The sequence below is a fragment of the Lichenostomus cassidix genome, chromosome 12, assembly GCF_008360975.1.
Source record: "Lichenostomus cassidix isolate B80296 chromosome 12, HeHo_3.0, whole genome shotgun sequence".
NCBI lineage: Eukaryota > Metazoa > Chordata > Aves > Passeriformes > Meliphagidae > Lichenostomus > Lichenostomus cassidix.
The window spans coordinates 4,825,871-4,845,758 of record NC_139493.1 but is presented as its reverse complement, the minus strand read 5'-3'; the positions used below and the strand labels follow the sequence as shown (position 1 = coordinate 4,845,758).

At 41.0% G+C, this 19,888-nt stretch overlaps 1 protein-coding gene across 2 annotated transcripts in view; it reads left to right on the top strand.

Moving 5' to 3' along the window:
• Window positions 1-19,645, top strand: part of TAFA1 (TAFA chemokine like family member 1) — a 203,354-nt gene extending 183,709 nt beyond the window's left edge. For both annotated transcript variants that reach the window (XM_085072330.1, XM_085072329.1), the window contains exons 4-5: window positions 12,819-12,943; window positions 16,854-19,645. In XM_085072330.1, coding sequence (XP_084928456.1) covers window positions 12,819-12,943; window positions 16,854-16,871 — 143 coding nt within the window. In that variant the 3' untranslated portion in view covers window positions 16,872-19,645. The remainder of the gene's footprint in view (window positions 1-12,818; window positions 12,944-16,853) is intronic.
• Window positions 19,646-19,888: the final 243 nt, after the last annotated feature.

Here is a 19,888-nt window from a genome sequence, read left to right as displayed (position 1 = left end):
CTAACAGTAGTTTCTTTCTTCTTTATAAAGGTAATTATTCTATTAAAATTAATAGTAAAATGAATACTGCTGTGACTGAATTACATGGGATAAGCGTGAAATACTGTGATCTGCTCTGCAATGAATTAGTAATTACAGTGTGCCCAGTGAAATTTCCATACTTTGCTCTCCTTCCCTGCTATCTGCCTTGGCTTAGCCGCCAGAGCTCTCTCCAGGGTTGGAGCTGGAGATTGCTGCTGGTTTATGCAAAGAGGAGGTGTTTGCAGAACATAGCACCCCTGAGTTTTAAGATAGCAGAAGAAGTTAGAAGATAAGCTCGGGTTTGTTTGGTGTTTGAAATAGCTGTGATTGCCTTTCTAAATGTGATGGTGTGGAGGGCTTTTTTTGTGCTTACATAGATGAGGTGAGGGGGAAAAGAAGAGAGGGGGGAAAAGTCTGCCTCTTTACCACCTCCTGTTTCTGTGAAAAGTTTGGGTTCATGGTATGACTTTGAGTTGATGCTGAAAGTAGTTGGAATCTCGAAGGGATGGCAGCTGGAATAAGGGAGAGCAAGCTCAGGAGGAGCTGCAGCAGCCTCTCTTCAGAAAGAGCTGTGTCCTGAGCTCACACTCAAGTGCTTCATGGAAAGTTTAAATGTGACCTTGAAGAGGATAAATGATACCAGGATGAAAGGCAGCCTTTCCCACACACATAGTGAGAGACCTGCCTTGGGCCAGCAACAGCAATTACTTGTCAGCTAAAGGATGGAATGGAATAATCTCTTTCTTTTTGGTGCCACAAGGTCATGGGGCAGAAGTCAAGCATCAGGCCCAGGCTGGTTTCTCAGGAAGAGAAGGCAGGGAAGATTTTCCCTGCAGCCTTACAGCTCTGCCATGCCAGGACACCTGCTCAGCTCAGCTCAGCTCAGGGGGCTCTGCAGCTCAGCACCAGCTAAACACCCCAAATCCTGATGGAAAAGGATCTGTGGGGGAAAATAGGTGGAGAAAGAGTTGCTCCCTTCAACCCACAGTGGCTGCAATCTGCCATCCTACAAGAGCTCTGTGCTCAACTCAGCTCCAGAGATGGAGAGAGGAAATCAGTGATGCCCAGGCAGACAGGAAAAGCTCTAGCTGGCTGCCTTCCTGTGAAGTAATTGGTTTTGTTAATAGGATTTTATTGTTAAAATCCATATTAGGATGATCGCAGCTGGTTTAGATAGCTTATGCTTGATTAAATAATGGTCTGCTGTATGAGTGAGTGCAAACGTTTCCCAGTGGATAAAAAACTTGTTTCTCTTTCCTGAAAACAGTGTGTAGCAACAATTTCTAAAAAAAAAAAAGGTGGGGGGAAAGGAGACATACTTAACATAATACATTTTGTTTCTTTGGATAAATGTTGATCTTGACAATCCCCAAGTTAATAGAAAGTTGTTCTTTTTCCCTCCCTAAAATAGCCTGTGCAGTGCACTGCTTATCCACATCAATAGAAGCATTTTTTCACCCCAGTAAAGCAACCTTAGACAACTTGTAAAAAGGTCATATAAACTTTTGATGCAAGCCATTATTTTTAATTCATGTGGTCTACCCGTGTTTCCGAGCACCTGAACTGTCCTTTCTGCAAATTACATTCCTTCTGTGAATATAAACAGTTTATTAAAACTCCCGTATTAATTATTTAAATGAGTTTATAAATATTTGAGGAAGCCCATGCAAAAGGCGTTCAGAATAAATTATTATATTCTACCTTCATTGAAAGCTAAATTAAAGAACTCTGAAGATTGCCTTTTGTAAGAAAGCCTTTCCAGCTGCCTGTCGTCACAAGGTCTGGAGTAAGAGTAATTTGTCTAAGTAGCAGCAAAAAACCATAAAAATCAGCACCTAAAGGTCAAAGTGAGATAACAACATTTGTATCTTAGAGTGTTTATACTAAATGTGACAAAATCGAGTATGGGACCATTCCTTCAGCTGTGCTCAGTGTCTTATGGGGGAACCATCAGTTCCCAGCCTCAGCTTTGGGATCACAGGTGTGGAGATTGAATTACTGACCAAAGGGGAAGGATTGGTGCTAAGGAGAAGCCTGAAGCAAGTGAAAGGAGAAATCACTCACACAGATCGATTGATTGAATGAGGAGTCAGATCCTGTGAGAGGTGCTGGGAAGAATATCAACCCTGAGAGTCTGTGGCAGAGCAGCCTGAGCAGTGCAAGGGGATTTCTTATATGGGAGGAAATGGGGAAAAGAAAATTATATAAAAAATCACAGCAGCAGCAGGGTAGCAAAAACTTCTCTGGATAAACTTTCCTCTAAATTCTTTTCTAGATGGAAGAAAGCTTTCTGTTGGAGCTCTCAGTTTTGCAAGGTGCAGAGTCACTTTGTGGACATTGCCATCTTTTGAGTCCCATTCTCTGTGCAGTGCTCATGGCTGGCTGTCCAGCACATTGCACATTAGAAATGGCAGGTGCCAGTCAGGACGGAAGTGCTTCTGCAGAATTTGGATAATGGAGAATTAAACTGATCAAATAGAAAGAAAGAGATGTCCAATGATGATCCCTTTCACCATGTGCTCCTTTCTTAATTGTCCTGTGTTCTAGGAGCCCCTTGAGGTGGATTCCATGACAACTTGGTAAAGTCAGTCTGTGGTGATACAGGACAGACCAGGAGATGCTCCTGCTGTAAAGCCTCAGACTGACCTGAGGTGATGGGAGAAAAAAACCAAAGCACTTGCGGAGATGGACTGAGCTCTCTGAGCAATGACAGATCAGATTAGCTGCACAAAGCCAGTCCTTACAGCTTTCCCAACCTTTACTTCTCCACTGACCTGCCTCTCTTGTTCTTCCACCTTGTCTTCTATTGGTGATCACCACTAAAGCAGAAAATCAGAAATTTGAAGTCTGAGGGCTGCAACATAATGCCCAGAATTTGGAGGTTCACTAGGCAATTATCTTTCCTATTTGATCAGGTATTTTTGGAGATTAATTATTAGAAAGAAAACCCAGCTCTTTCAACCTTGTTCTGTTTTAAAGTGCTTTGAAATCATGAAGGGAGGGAGCAGTGTAAAATTATAGAGCTATAAAATCATAAAATTTCATCTAAACCTTCCTCTTTGGTTTTCTGGTAACTATAGCAATTCCCAGTGTCTTTGTTTAGCTTTGTGTCTTCCGAGGGCTTCTGCTTGCATACATTTTGCACCTGGCAGAGCAGAACACATCCTGCAAAGCCTTTTCCACTAATTCAGCTCCTAATTGTGAAGAGCTTGCACTGGGCACGCTCAGGCTCCACGTACATTCATTTTGGATGAGCATTAATGAGATCAAGTAGAACAAGGACAGATGTTTGTGAAAAACAAACTCCCTTTTGTCGTGATGAGAACAGAGCTTAAGGTTTCGTAGCTGAGAATCACCTGACCAGGGTGGGCATGAAATTCCTGGGGTTCCTGGAGTCTGAGGCTCACAGCTCCTCCCACCCACTTATTTTTTCAAGAGCATGTCTTGTGCATTACAATGGAAATAATGATCTTTGTATAAATTCAGGATTATTCATGCCGAGGACAGTAGGGTAAGGTCGTTGTACAAATTATTAGTAGCAAAGAGTTTCCGAGAAGAAGTGAAATCCAGGGCCTCTTCCAAGTTAAAAAAAAGAAAAAAGGGGTAAAATATTGCTGTGAAGAGTAGTGAATTTTGATCTTTTAAAATAATAGAACTCAGAGCTAAAATGAATGGAGGCAAAAAGACGTGAGCTGTGCCAATAGCAGCGTGGCCATGAAATTTCAAGTGCCCATTAGCAGACTTCTCAGCTCTGTAAAAGGTCTCAGAGTAAATAAGCATTATGAGCACTGAAGGAAAACATAATTTCAGAGGAAAGCTTGTCAGTTAAGGTCAGTTTAATACCCACACATGAATTTCACTGTTTGTAAGTCTTGCTGATAAGCTTTTATAATTGAGTTACTTCTCTTATTCCATGCATATTGAAGCAGTAATTAAGCTATGATATGAAATACAAAATATCGTGTGCTCAATTCATCAATTTTTGTTCAGTCTCGCAGCTCTTGTTCCAATTGCACTGGCATTGTTGCACTGAAATATCTCCCAATCTATCATGTCAAGATTATGCATGATGTAATTTGTAATAGCAGCTAGGGATTTGTTTACAAAAAACAAATGTTCCTTTAATCTTTGAAACGAAATTAGACTTGTCTTACATCACGGAACAAAGATAGCTGAATGAATACAACACTTTTAATAAATCAGTAATTACCTTGTGTAGTGCCAGTTGGCTCATTTAACTTAACCTTTGAAAACAACTTCCTCCACTCAGATTTTTAAATGTGCTCTTTTGGACTGTGGAGATTTAAGTGCTCTGTAGGTTGTTTATACCACAGCAATTCCCAACCCTTGGAAGTGAATTTGGACCTCATTGTCTTTTCCTAGCAGAGATAATTGGAAGTTAACTCAACTGCCTACTCAAGAAATTTGCAGGCTCTGCCTTTCGGTGCCACAGAGTAGCAAACACCACGTGCAAGTTCAGAGTACCATCATTAGGACAATAAAACCTCCTTTCGTTTTCCTTTCACATGAAATCATCCCTGCAATGAGAGCTCAGGGCACCTGACCCCATGCAGGGTGAGTTTTGGTTGGTGAAGGTTGGAATAAACTTGGAATAAACAAATTTCTGTAGCTGGTCTGAAATTATCAGGTGAGTACAGACAGGAAAAGGCTTCTCCCATCCTTTCCCACAGCACCCTGGGGCATCCAGGTGTTGTGCTCACCAGGGCTTTGCCTGCAGCATTGCACTCTGAAAATCAGTCAGCCCCCTGCAGAAGGCAGCTGCTGGATATGTGTCCAAGATACAGCCAAGTGGTGCACCAGAATTTCATTTCAGAACTGAGAACCCTCCGATATATTATGCATGCTTTGTTATGCCTTATAAATGCGTTACAGTTATATAATTTATTCATTTCCAGTGTTCTTTCATAGCGTGCTTTGCAGCTAGGCTGGGATTCTGGCACCTCATTCAGTCAAAATTTCACAATAGACTTTCACCCTTCGGAGCCCAACTCACAGCTTTTCCCTTCCACATCCCCAAACCCAACACCCACAGCACAGGCAATGCAAGTTTGAGCAAATGGCAACTCTTACAGATACCACATTTGGTCTGAAGTCTGCAAAAACTGAGGGGTTTTTTTGCTGTTTCTCCAGTAACTCTTGGATCACACGCTAAACACAGATTTGGTTTATATAGATATATGATTTTGGGTCCCAGCAGCCACTGGGGGAATAGCATTGCAAGGCTACCCACAAACCTCTGTGTACCTCCCTAATCTTCATCTCACAGCCTGGCTCTTCTCGCTCTGCATTTCCACTCATTCATTTGCTTTATTAATGAATTATTATTCGTGAAAAAATAACATTGCATGGAGATACATCCCATCTTTGATGGCACATCAGTCCTCAACCCTGATCTGAAACATGCCTGTGAATATTTATAAGTAGCTTCCTATTGTCTTTCCAAATATGTATAAATATGTTGAATTTCATTGGCGTTTCATTAAATCTATAACAAAAAGATTAAGCTTTCCTAGGTTATCTGAAGCCATTCAAAGAGGGTGTAAATAGCACTGCTTCATTACACAAATATTTTAGCAGCCTGGTCTCAGCTTTGCTCTGCAGGGAAGGGTGGATTCATTTGCAAACTTCAGTAATAAATAGCAGCAGTGGCTCTCCCTAACCTACAAAGGATCCCCAGCCAGACTGGGAGGGGATCCTCAATCACCTGCATCCACATCAGCTCCCTGAATGTTGGATTTTGTGTTCTCATTAGTCTCATTAGCACTCATTAGTGTCAGCAGGTTGCTCTCCAATGCCTCACTGTCTTTGCAGGGAGGTTATGTCAAACACCAGTAAACTCACACATGGAAAACTATAAATAAAGGTGGCAGCTTGGTGCTGGCCTTGTATATATGTTGCTGTGCAAGAATTCAGTAAATTCCAAGAAAAAATACAAGACTGTGTCCTAGAACTCGGGAAGGTCAGAGAATACACTGTGCACTTTTGGGAATACAAGTTTATCATACATGATTTATTTTATCATTCCATGTCCTTTCTCTCTGCCACAGATATCTGCAAAAATCTGTTTTGTCGAGCCTTGCTCTGCCTTTCCTTTGCCAAAATCAAGTTTCCTGACAGATAATGTGCTGAGGCTTCAGTTAGAATATCAACTATGATCCATGACTTTCAGAGAAAAAGTGTCAAGTTTTGGTCATGTCTGAGCTCAGTGGAATGTGAAATAATCATAGCTTAAAAAAGCTTGTAACATCTTTTGAGTACAGGATTATTAAATGAGAGCAGGGTTGAGACCCAGCTGCCAACACGACTGGCCTGGGACCTGCTGGCATGCCCTAAAAGAGTGCCACAGGAGGCCTCCCAGCCTGACAGCTTCTGCTGGCTTTATTTTTGTAAAATCCTAAAACCCAAGACCTTGAAAAGATTTCACAAGCTGAGCTGTGAGGGGCCAAGAAAAACTTTGATTTCTTTTCCTTGTCTTGTGCGTTGCTGCTGAGATCTACCTGACTCAGAACGTGGTTATGCAAATCCTGCAGTTCTTAAAATCTGGGTATTTTCTCTTAAAATCAGAGTGGTTTTGTTTTTTTCTTAAAATCAGAGTGTTTTAGCCCTGAGCAGCTGGGCACACCTTAGAGGTGCTCAGAGGACTTGAATGCTGCCACTGCCAATGGGCTCAGGGAAGTGAAGATGCACATTCACTCAATTTTAACATTATAATTTATTCTCATATTACCTGGGGAACCCATACTGTCCAAGACACCATTCTTCAGGCTGTACAAATGGAGAAAAAAAGGTCAGTCCCAGACTCCTGGAGTTCAGTGTTAAAGTTCAGCAGTCAGCAGAGGCAGAGGGGAACATGCAAGGAAACACAGCAAGAATAACTCATCCTCTTCAGGAAATAAGATTGCAAATGGAAAACTGGTATAGCAAGGAGCTGATTTACCTGGAGTAATAGAGACAGTGAGAAGCAGAGCTGGGATTAAACAAGCCTTGGGAGTTTCTGCTTCTCAGGCCATTAGCCAACACCACCTCTATTAGTCACATTGTTACGGGGGAAGTACACAACATGTTTATGTCATTTTTCCTAATTTACCTAACAGTGTGTCTGCTGCTAGGAAATGGCAATGTAAGTGGTTTTTCACTAGTGAGTCTTCCCATGCTGTCGAATTAGCACCCTTTTTTGCTGGTTTATGCAGATCTTAAAAGGAAATTGTTCATGGAGTCTTTGCATCTAATCTGCCCTTTCATATTTAATGGTGCAGCCCACAGCATTGCTCAGACATGTAATGCACTCTTAAAAATGCCTCACTCTAGCTGCTGAATATTTTGCAATGGAGAAGCAAGAATTCTGAATGGAAAAAGAAATTAAAATCTTCAATTCTTTCAGGTCTCTGCCTGTGAATTAATAAAACATTAAAAAAAAAACCTGGAGAATGTTGCAAAGATTGGAGTGTTCAAAAAAAGATGTTTAGCATGCTGATGGCTTTTTAATGTTTACTACAATTAAAAAATATTAAATTAACTCAGCAAGACTGAATTTGAGGCAATTAGGGATATGAGACACCACTTGCCAGACTGATTGCACTGTGCTTGTATTTTAAAACAGGAGAAATGTCCATTTTCCCAGAGCTATGAGAGGTCTGTTATCAAAGTCTGTGAAGCATTGCACTGCAGGAGCATTAGATTGATACTTCTAAAATTGAGATTGAATTTAAGCAAAGAGTTTGATAGTTTGGACTCCCTGTAGGAAACATCCTGTATTTCTCCTCGATAGCAATATTCAACCTGAAATCTTTTGTTTCGGATTTGTATTCTTTAATTTATCAGATTACTGCTCCACAGCTCCCAGAGTGGCTGCTATCTCAGTCTGTTTATGAAATACATAACCCTTCACATGACACTTTCTTTCAGTCCAGTTTTCTATCCTCCCAGAAAGTGTGTTGTCACCACTGTAATTCATTCTTCTCCCCGTGACATCCCAATAAACTAAGAGAAACTGCATGTCTCATTCAATTCTCTGAGATTTTGTTTTATAAGGAATAGGTGAGCACAGGGTTACAGTTTCTCCCATTTTAGTTTATATCCTTTTCTTTAAAAAAACCCAACAAACTACCTGAAGGATTTTACCCACCTCTGTGCTGTTGCTATTGCCAAAATCTCCATCAGCGCAAGAATCTCTCACAGGGAGTTTGAACTTTCCTTTAATCTAATCCATTTAGAAAATGACTCACAATATATTGAATAAAGTGGAGAAAATTGATATCTTTTCATTAAGCTGACAAAGTCTTTTTCACTTCTGACATCTGTGAAATGTGTTCTCTATTTAAATTTTATTTCTATCAATCTTCGCTGGTGGAAACGAGATTAAAACAGAATACTCTGTACTTACAGGGAAAACTTCCCCATCCTGCAATGGACCTGGTGCTGGTTTGGAAAATGAGCTCTGCTTCTTATTCCTTGCAGTAACATGATACCTATGATCAGGAGGAACCACAATCTAATATCTCCATCCCTTTGTATTCTATTTCTGTATAAACAAAATGCATACACTTTATCGCAGGTAAAAAGAGAGCTGCTGTGGCTTTATAATGGCAACTGCAGAAGCAATCTTGGAACATTTTAATACATAGCATGTTCCCTTTAAACTGTTGAAAAATGCATGATGATACTTTGCTCTGTTTTCGTATTTCAGAGTATTCCATAAACATGAATTAAGGCTATCTATTACTCTGTGAGGATGGTCTTATTGTTACATTGTTAAATATAATGTCTTTATACTTATTGCCATAGAGAGTCTGTCATATTGTTAAAGCGATTTCCTAAATTCAGATGCAGAGAAGTTAAAGGAGAATTTTAGCTTCAAAAAAAATCTTTTTCTTTTTTTCTTCTACATACAGGAGTAGCAAACATGACAGAAGCAAGTGCCTGTGAATTTCTGGGCTGTGTGAGCACTTTTTCTATGTCCATGTCCTGTTAATCACCTGTAAAAGGGCTTTGAACAACTGAGTAGCTTTAGTTTAATGCAAAAACTTAGAAAGTTTTAGTCTTAGAAGACTGAGACATAGGAAACATAATAAATTCAGGAGTTTCAACAGGCAGCTTTAATCAAATGGATTGTGTATTTTTTCCAAACTGTGTTTGATTCAAGAGGAAGATGATTAAACAATTAGTGTTTCTGGGTTGATTTGATCTTTTAGGTGTAGACAAATGAAGGTGTTCAGTGCATTTCCACTGTCCCTTAATAGAATACTTTGATAGAGAAATTCAAGGGGAAAACTTCCCCACCCAGCTGCCTTCATGCATCAAAACTTTGTGCTCCAGGTGATGCACAAGAGCAAGTCAAAGCACGGTCACTACCCTTGTGCAACCTCCAAAGGTTCTCGTGAACTTTGAAGGCTGAATCCCACTGAATCCAAGCTAAACTGGCAGTTCCCTGCAGCCACCTAAGGCTTTGGGCATTATGTTTGGGAACAAATGTATTTTAAAATGCAATAGAATTGTGTAAACATGGGAAAATATATTGCTTTTTCCTTAAATTCTATCTGATCTCCAGATTTCTTATCTGTAGTTTATTTCTCTGGAGCACACAATCAGCAAATGCCATTTCAACCAAATGCTTTTTTTGCTTTTTTTTTTGTTAATCCATGCAGACTAAATACATCAAAAGTTAAATATTTTGATCAAAATTATTCTGAGTCTTTGCAAACAAAGATTTTTTTAAAACAGTGTGAATCGGGCTGGAAAAGAAATCTCAACAATTTCCTGAAGATAGTTGCTTTTCTTCCCAGCTCCATTGGTGATATGTTCAGAGTTTAATATCCTTATAAAAGAGAGATTTTCTTGAAAATAGTTCAGATGTAAGCAATCCCTTATTTAACCTAGAAGGAGATGGGGGAAAAAATAAGCACTGAAACAAAACACAGGAAAAGCAGGAGTAGTCAAGGCTCTTCTATCCCACACCCTTTTTCTTTCCCATGGCAGAGAGATCTGTCTCAGTCAATTCAGCATTGCATGAAGAAACTCTTGTGTTTGGTGTATTCCCCAGACAGTGAGAAGAACACAATGAGAGCCAGTCCAGAACCCTACAGGTGTCACATTCAGCACAATGTGAGCAATCCCAGCCTGTGCTGCCTGGTGATTAACAGGAATCTGTAATTCTCACCCAGAATGAGCTGTTCGGGTCAGTGAGGAGCTCAGGTTCCTCAGGATCTGGGAGTTCTCTAATAAAAACCACCCTGAGGGGAAGCATCTTAACTTGAGCAATTCCCTCTCTCACACCACTGCTTCAGCTCATTTCAGAGTGACATAACCTAAACACAGAGAAGCTGCATCATTGCCCTGGGGAGAGTTCCCCCTCCTCACACAGGTGAGCCCAATCTCAAATGCTGCAAACTGTGATTCATTTTAAAGCTTTTTCCTCCCTCTTTGAACAGAGCTGGAGGTGTAAAACTTTGAAATCAAGTAGAACTCAAAGGATCAGCAGTGTCCAAGAAAGATAACTGGTCCTAAAGATTAAAAGGCTCTTAATAGAAGAGAAAACCTGTAAACACAAGACTCAAAGAAAGTAATTTTCTTTGGATTTTGGATGCCCCTGCCATGGTGTGGGGCTGAGGACTAGACCACAGTGAGCTTTGTAGTGCTTCAGATTTACAAAGAATTTTGCCTTCTTACATACTAGAGACAAAGAGGAGCTTTTCATCTGTGAATGGCCTTAATTTCCCCCATTATAAAAGGAGCCTGGTCCTCACTGGTGGACACTTGGGTGTAACTGGACTGTGATAACAGATTGTTTTTGTATATATGTATTTATGTATGTATATATGTGTATATATGTGTATGTATATATGTATATACTAAAACCTATACACCCCTTCATGAATCAGTTGCCATTAAAGTTCAGCACTGACTTTGCATTTGATTATTTTTCAAGGTCAAGATCTGAATACTTGGGCTGTACTTAACAGCATCAGTAAGCAGTGAGATCATGTTCATTGCTATGAACATCATTGCTTCTCCTTGCTGCCTCTCAGTCTGTATTCATCTCCTATCTCTGTTTTACATTGAAAACTCCCCAGGCCAGGGCGTTCAGGTTTGTGGGTTTTAGTGTCTCTCTCTCTCTCTGTAGGATCCTTCTCTGTGGTTATTTAATGCTACAGCACAGCTCCCAGTAAATAATTATGATCATCACTTTTGATTCTGTGTCACAGGATTCTTCTCACACATCCTGAGGATGCTCTGCTCTGCTCTGCTCTGCTGGTTGCTGTGAAGGCCAGTATTTAGCAGGATATGGTTTTTCAGTTTGCCCACTGCACAATGTATTATTAGAGCACAGATCCATGCTTTTTCATGCATAGCAAAGAGAGAGATCTCTTTTCTCTTCTGTTAGCAGCATTAATGATATCCTTCTGAAAAAGGTGTGTGAATAGCATCATCAAAGTGCCTTGCCAGCACAGGTGTAAAGGGCTTTTTTTGTGTCTTATGTATATGGAGAAACGATATATTGCATGATAAAAATCAGATATTAGCTATGGGAAGAACCAGGAAATACAGCACTGAGAGCTATATGATCGTTGTAGGGCCCCTCAAACTGAACTATTCTATTCAATTCTATATTCAAGAATTTAATTATAAGCTCTGTTATGTCCTCATATCAATGCATGCCCAATGGGGCATTTTCCAGAGCTGAATGGCAGTCAGCTGCTGTGTATATATATATATATAAATATATATAGATAGATATAGAAGGTATGCAGCTGCTCCAAAGGTATTTTGTGGGCTTGAAGCAGCCGTGAGGGATATAAATGGGTTAAGCATCTCTCTTTGAGTGACTGTGCAGAAAGCTTTGACAGGCTTCCTGAGTGCAACCATGAAATTAATTCTTGTCAGAGAAAGCAACCACAGAAAGAGCCACTCATGAGCCAGCTCGCCACAGTTGCAAGGTTAGCTAAAGTTTATCAAAATCCCCAGACAAAAAATGTCATTAAGATACAGTTAAGGATACAGTCAGATAGCAATTCCCAGGCAAGAAACTTCATTAAGGTACATTCAAGGTTGTAAACATATGTGCCAATTAAATTCAAACAACAGGGTCCAAACACTGCCATTATTTACAGCGTTAAATATTTGGAAATTAAAAGTTACTGCTAGAGATAACATAATTTCTATAAAATTCATAGTTGTGTTTCAACAAACAACTTCTGCTGCTGTTCATTGTTACCTTATCCTCTGTTTCTAGTTGTGGTGCTTCCTGTGATGGGATATTGGGAAAGCTAAAAGTTTCCATGGGTTCAAATAGTTCTGGAGAGAATTGTGGTAAAAAAAAAAAAAAAATCCAGCTGCAGGTACTGGAAATAAAGCAGTCACAGTTTACCTGGAGTACACGGAGACAGAAATCCTGAAGATCTGCAGAATATTCTGAGGAAAATCTCTTTGGACTTGCCTTGTTCTTTTTCATGTTCATGAAGATCAGACTGGCAGCCAGGGAGAGAGGCTGTTGGGCTGGATGGTCCTTTGGTCTGCAGCAGAACTGCTGCCATCACAGCATCCCTGCAGCCACAGCAGGGGAGCAGACAGGAGCTCCTGGGTGAGCAGGCTGTGGCAAGCAGTGCCCTGTCTTAGGCAATATAGGATGCCAAACAAGGAATTAAAGATGAAATCCTTACAACTAAACTCCAGCTGAAGGGACACTCTGCCTTCTAACTGCGGTGTTAGACCCCTGAGATAATATTTAATTAGATTTGTTGGTTGTAACGTAGTTGTGAACGTTGTCTTTTCTCTTTTAGCTTCTATAGTGATTGGGAAATGGTGGTGTGAGATGGAGCCCTGCCTAGAAGGAGAGGAATGTAAGACGTTGCCTGATAATTCTGGATGGATGTGTGCGACTGGCAATAAAATCAAGACCACCAGAGTAAGTCTCCTTTTCTGTCTACACCCAGGAGGTCTGAGTAGGAAAGAGAATCACTAATGATTGCTCAGCCATGTCTTTTCCAGAGTCATGTCTGCTGTAAAAGTCTTAAAGATCACTTTATGATCTTTATAAAAATCTTAATGATCACCCAATGCTTCTGGACGTAATTTAGTGAAAATTCAGATGGATCAGGCTGGGTCAGGCTTGGTACCCAGTAGGTTGGAGCTGCTGAATTGCAAGGTCACTTCCTTACAGACACTGTCACCTCAAAAAAACCCTAATGCACATCACTGAGTCCCTTTCTGGTGGCTAAAGGGAAGAATCTTAGCTCAGAGGGATCTGCTGGATCCTACATCCATGCCTGGCTGTTCCAGGCCACATCTGGATTAGCAGCTGTACAAAGGCTTTGTAGCAAAGGACTCAACTGCCTGTTGGCACTTCAGGTCTCACTTCAGAGCAGCTCTAACGCCACAAACCCACTGGTGACAAACTCTTGGCATGCTGCAGTTCAGGTAACACAGGCCAAGAGGTGAGGACAGCTTTCACCACACCCTGCCAGGAAAAGGCAGAGACAGGGCTGCAAAGACAGAGTGTGAATGAGCTGCCTAAACTCCCACTAGGAGATTACCTGGGGAATAAAAGCGTTTTTGAGAAGCAGATTCTAGCTTTTCTTTTGCATTGTGCAACTGTTTCGCAACTGTTCTCTTAAAACTGCCACCTATGCCTCTGTTCAACAATTTTAATTACCTTTCTTCATATCACAATTGAATTTTTTTTTTCTCAAGGAAATTGCACAGCTGTCAACTCAAAATTTTTTTTAAAGTACAGAAATTTTCATTTTCTGTGAATTGAAAAATAGCTTTTGGAACCTGCTGAATGGAAAGGAGTGAATTTTCAAGAAATCTTTCCCTGTTTGATGAGAAATTCTATATGCTCATGCCCAGCTGCTAATTCACAGGAACGTGCACCTTAGTCTTGTGATTTCTTGACTTCCTCCTTTCTCTCCAATTTTAACTCCAGTAATTTTTCATGCCTTCTAGGCCTTCTGTTGAAGGGGGAAATCTTACCCTAACTGATCCCCATGCCACCTGAATCCTTTCCTTTCCCTCCATAACATCTACCCCAAGATGAATGATTTGTATTGCAACCCTTACTTCTCAAGCAGTGCTTTCTGCCACATCAACACATTAAATTAGCAGATCTACTGACTCAGGAGGTTTTGTTTGCAGGAGGCAGCAAGTAGCCCCCAAAACCAGGATCCATATGATCTCCTTGTCACCCCCTGAAGCAAAGGAGGAAGGATGGAGGGAACTGGGATTCCTTGACTCAGTTTCTTCCTGCAGTGTTGTACTTGCAAATCACTCTGAGCCCACAGTCGATTTCTTCCCACTGCAGTATCACTGGAATTAATTCCTTCCTTAATTAAAAAATCCCACACCACAAACTTGGTACATTTCCTCTCCAGTGAGGCAACTGGGGAGTTAAAATGATGTGGAAGAAGTAAGAAGCAACATGAAGTATCTTATACAATAATTCAGCCCTTCTGCAGTCTGTCTACAAGTTATATAATTGAGGAATTGCATTTTCTTTCTTCAGCGAAGCTGTCCTGCTCTTAACTCCCCCAATCCTCCTCATAGAAACTAGTTTTAGGCGATAGAAGTGATTGCTAGAAATTTAGCAGCTTCATTAACATGCAGATGTATGGTCCAATCTATTCAGCATGCATTATTGTATTTCATTTAAATTAAATACTTGCAGAGTGAGTGCTCATAACTGAAAAAAATATTTCTTCATTTACCCACAGGAGTTATTTTAATTAGCTTGTGAGGGGAGTACCTTATGGTGCTGCTTCCAGTAGAATTTTGCTTTGTTGCTTTAAAATATCATTAGAGAGCCCAATTGACAAAGGCAACATGACATGATGTGCTCAGCAACTGTCTCTTGCATTTTCCAAGAAAAAATTCTGCTTCTTAGTCCCTGAAACTTTGCTGGAATCTGTACCACTGCGTCAACTCTAGCAACATAAATATAAACTAATGGAAGCAATCAGATTCTGAAACAGACTTTTTTCCTTTGTTTTGCTGTTTCAGATGGCAGCAGAGAACGAGATTACAATGTAATCTGCCCTGACTACAATCCAGGTTCCAAGATTGGGCTGTGTATGTCTAATTTATGTAGTTAAGGAAATTAAGAAAGCAGAAGAAACAAGACAAATCAGTCAAGATCTCAGTTCTCTCTGTGGTGATTAGGCAGAAAGCTACAGCAAGTCTCCATAGGCTGTAAATTGTAAACTGTTGTAATGAAGGCTTTTCCTTACACTAAATACATTTACGTTAGGCAGCTGCTGTCCTGACATGGAAAACATTCATATTTATGACTCTTGGGATTAAGATACCCATTAGTACATTCTTCCAGGCCCACAGTAAATCACATATGAGCATGTGGGTATGTATATATATATATATTTATGAATACATGTGTATACACTATATATATCATTTTCTAGGGTTGTGCATAACTTCATGGTTGGTTCTCAGATGTGATTAATACTGATTAGTGTCAGAAAGAGGTGGACAACAGACTCAGTGAAGTCTTTGCCAGTACATCCTCCATTTCTTCCTTTTCATGCATTTATTTCTCTGTTTAGCCCTTTAGCATAGCTCACTAATTAAGTTTTCTAAGCCAAAGTTATAAAGCTCACAGCTTCCTTAAATCAATTTGTTTTCTATTGGCGGTCAGGCAGGTGACAAACACTGGAAAGATATCACTTTGTCATTCAATTTTTGAAGCAGCTTCAATGGTTTTTTAATCCCTTGTCACTCTTTTTTTTTTTTTTTTAATTTATTTAATAACATAACTTTCGACATTTTCCTTAAAAATGTGGGGCCCTTGGAGCTGTATTAGGACCTGCTGGAGGTCAAATCATTTCAGCACAGCAACTGGCTGAGACAGGGGAAATAGAAGAGCAGCATCTTGGGCTGGACACTGTTGATATTCTGGAAGATGGAAATTACAGTTTTGAGCAGTTGGGGACAGTCAGAGCAGCTCAGCTCAAAGCCTCTCTCCAGCTCCACAGCCTGTGCCTTCTGTTAGAGCCTGGTTTGATCAGATTTAAAAAATTTGAACCAGTTTTGACCCTTCTGAACTGGTTCTGACCAGCTTGAGCCAGTTTGAACTGGTTTTGATAGGTTTAATTTGGTTTGAACTGGTTTAAACTGATTTTTACCATTTTTATCCTGTTTTGACCAGTTTGTTGTGGTTCCAACTACTTTTGAGAGGTTTAATCCAGTTTAAACCGTTTGTTTCCATTTTAACCAGCGGGGTTCAGTTGCATTCCATTTGAACTGGCTGGATCTCATGTAAATCTCTCTTGTTCTAATACTGCTGAATTTAATCAGATCACCCTGTGCTCAGATCATAATCTGTAGCCCTGATTTAAAGGCTGACCCTGATTGTTTTCAAGCCAATGTGAGTTTCATTGCTGACTCAGGTGACTGGCAAAGGGCTGAACGGTGAGACCCTGGCACAGGGTGCCCAGAGAAGCTGTGGCTGCTCCATCCCTGGAAGTGTTCCAGGCCAGGCTGGACAGGGCTTGGAGCACCCTGGGACAGTGGAAGGTGTCCCTGCCAAGCCAAGACATTTTGGGATCTCCAGCAGCACCAGCCCAGATGGTTAATGCACATCCAGCATCTCCCAGAGACAGCAGCTTGCTCGAGGTCTGTCTCTTGCAGATTTTTCCACCCCTGCAGAGCTAAGAGAAAAGACACACACACCCCTCCAGTACTGCATTCAAACTCAGTTATATCAATCAGTGATATGCCACAGAGCCTGAGCCTTTCTTTCCCAAAAGAATATATTAAAAAAATCACATATTACGCATAACTGACTCTTTCTCATTTTCTCACTGCAGATCCACCCAAGGACTTAACAGAGCGCCTGTGTCTGCATGGAGACAGTGAAAGCCCTGCTGATTTATGAGGACAAAGTATTGAAAGTTTAAAACCATCTCAGCATTTACAAGCCAAATGGATTTCTTATTTGCACTTAGACTGTTTACCAGAAAACAACAGTGGCTTTACTGTGTGAAAGAAAGGATTCGGTGGAAATAATGCCCCTGATTTTTGACAGCTGAAAATAAAAAATGAAGAAATTGGTTCCTTTGGTAAAGTTTCCGAGATTGCGAAGTACAAACAACAGTATAAGTTTGGATCTACAATTTACTTTATACCAGTTAAAGTATATATATATATAGAAATATATATATATTAATATATGATATTTTGAAATAAAAGCCTCAATCTTCAAGAAATTGAATAGTACCACACTTTGCTGCAGCTGCTGTAATTTTTTTTTTTCCTTTTTTGCAATGGTCTGGAAGTTCCCTACCTGTTTGAGAGAGAAATGTGGCAGTGAAGAGGCAAAGCAAACCTGCTGTGGTACAAGGACGCCTAAGAGCTACACGAATCCTACCGATGCAGCATCCAGAGCTTCCTGTTCCCTTCGGCAGAATTTTGAGGGCATTTGTTGTTCCACTTTGTGTTCTGGAGGCTTTTCCCCTTGTGCAATACTAGCATGCTGGCTTTGCTTCATTAACCATACTTGATTGATATATAACAATGATAATTCTATCCTCCTCCAAGAAAATATTTTTAGAGCTGTTAGATATTCCATGAAGAAGAGATGGACAACTACTGAGTGAAGTACAGTATGTATTAAAAGTTTATTTGGCAGAGTTTGGTAGACTGTGAGCTCCCTTCTTATTAAAGATGTACTGTACGTACAATGTCTTCAGACTTTGTATAGCTTGTAGAGACTCCAGTAAAAACCCAGTAACCACCTCCAGAGCTTTGCATTGTTGGCTTACTAATTCTTTGAAACAACAACAAAGCTATTTCTTTCCAGACCAGCACGTTAGGGGAGTTTTACTTACAGTTTGGTTTTCCAGGAGCCCATTTGCAATTGGTGAACAGGCACCTCAGCTCAAAAAAATGCCTCTGTGGACACCTGGCTGTGTGCTCTCATCCCACAGTACACGTGGGAGAACTCCTAAATTTAAGTTTCCCTCGTTGCAGGCCAGGTTATTCTCACTGAGAGCATTTGCCACCAGCTAAAAGCACACATGCAGGCGATTCCACGGCACAGGAAATGCTCAACAGTTTGTGGCAAGCACAAACTTGTGGCTGATGCCTGTTTTCATTTCAGAATAGTTTATTTTCAATCTGTTTCTTGCTCTGGTGAATTTAGCTGAGCTGAGGTGCTCCTCAGCCAGGACATGTCCACAGAGACCTTGACCCAGAGGTTGAGCTCCCATTTCTGGCTGAGCTGTCGCTGTTCACCAGGCAGCCTGGCCCTGGCAGTGGTGAAGAAAGATCAGATCTGAGGGCTGAAATGTGCCAGCCCAGTTCACATTCCCAGGCACTTCTGTGAGTGGTCCAATTAATTTCAGGGGATTTATTGGTGTGGAAAAATGTCTTGCTGTCACGCATAAGTCTGTGCAATCTACACTTCAGCCTGCCTCATGCTACCAAATCACAGAGGAATAGGGAATTGTACAACTGGTTCTGTCCAGTCCAGCTTCACTCTTTTAATATTTCCAATTTGCTTTCAGCCTGCTTACCTGTCTCTCACAGGATGCCTTTGGCCATGCTGATCACTTTTAATCCAATGCAGAGGAAGTGCTGCACTTCCCAGCCTGGATTTGGTTGAAATTCTCCTGCTAACTTTCTTTCTCCTTCAGGGTAACCACTTCAATCCTGATGCTTCAAGAGGCAGAAATTGTCACTGTAATTACACTGTAGGTTAAAGCAGCTCCATGACGTGTCACGCCATATTCCATGCTGGCTTTCCATGGTCTTTGCCTGATGCTCACAGTGGAAATGGATAAGCTGTTTCCAAGCACTTCTATTATCTCCCCTTCAAAAATATGAGTGAGGAGTATTCAGGGAAGAGACAGACTACCCAGAAAGTGTTAGAATCACCATCCCTGGAAGTGTTCAGAAAAAGGGCTCAATGTGGCACTTGGGGACATGGTTTAGTGGTGAAAGTGGCAGTGTGAGGTTAACAGTTGGACTTGGTGAATTTAGAGGTCATTTCTAGCCTTAAGAATTCTGTGGTTCTGTGCAAAGAGAGGAGAGCAAGCATCACCAAAAACTGTAAATCTTTGCACCTGGAGACCACCCTCCCTGGTGGTGCAGCTGGACAGGCCAGGTATTTTCTGGGGACAGCCACCTGCCCCAACCACAGAAGATACCTTGACCCTGCTCTGTGTTTTAGATGTGCTCTGCCACGGTGTCTCCAGTGCCATCATCTCAGTTCAGAGAGGAACACTGCCTGCCTGGCTACCCTCAAATGGATCATCAGACCAGCTCCAGGCTCACCTGCCACAAGTAAGGAGAAACGCCTCCAAAATAAACCTTTAACATTCCTAAATTTTACTCAACCTGCACTTTATAAGCCCCAAGACCCCTGCAAACACCCCTTGGTGCACTAGGATAGACCAGCAGGTAAGTCCATTCAAAGCCAGGATATGTTTCATCCCTTTACCAGGTGGAACTGAGGCACACAAAGCTAAATATCTACCTGTAATCCCATTGGAGATTTGTGGAAAATTTAGCAGAAATTGGACTTTGGTCTCCTTGTTTCCAGTTTACTGACACTCTGTAAGAGAATCCCCACAAACATACTAATTTATGGCCTCTTTTACCCTTTGCCAAAGCCCGAGGTGTCACCACTGGGAGGTTTTTACCCCACAGCAGAGCATCTGACATGGCTCATCCTGGGAGCAGATAACAGTGCTTATGCTGTGCCTATGAAATATGCCTGTTGAGATTGGGAAATATTAGACTTGCTAAAATATCAGAAGGAAATGTTGTCATTACCACAGGAAAGTTTTCTTAGAGATGTTTATGAATTTTTCTTTGCCAGTAGGCAGCCTCAAATACCACC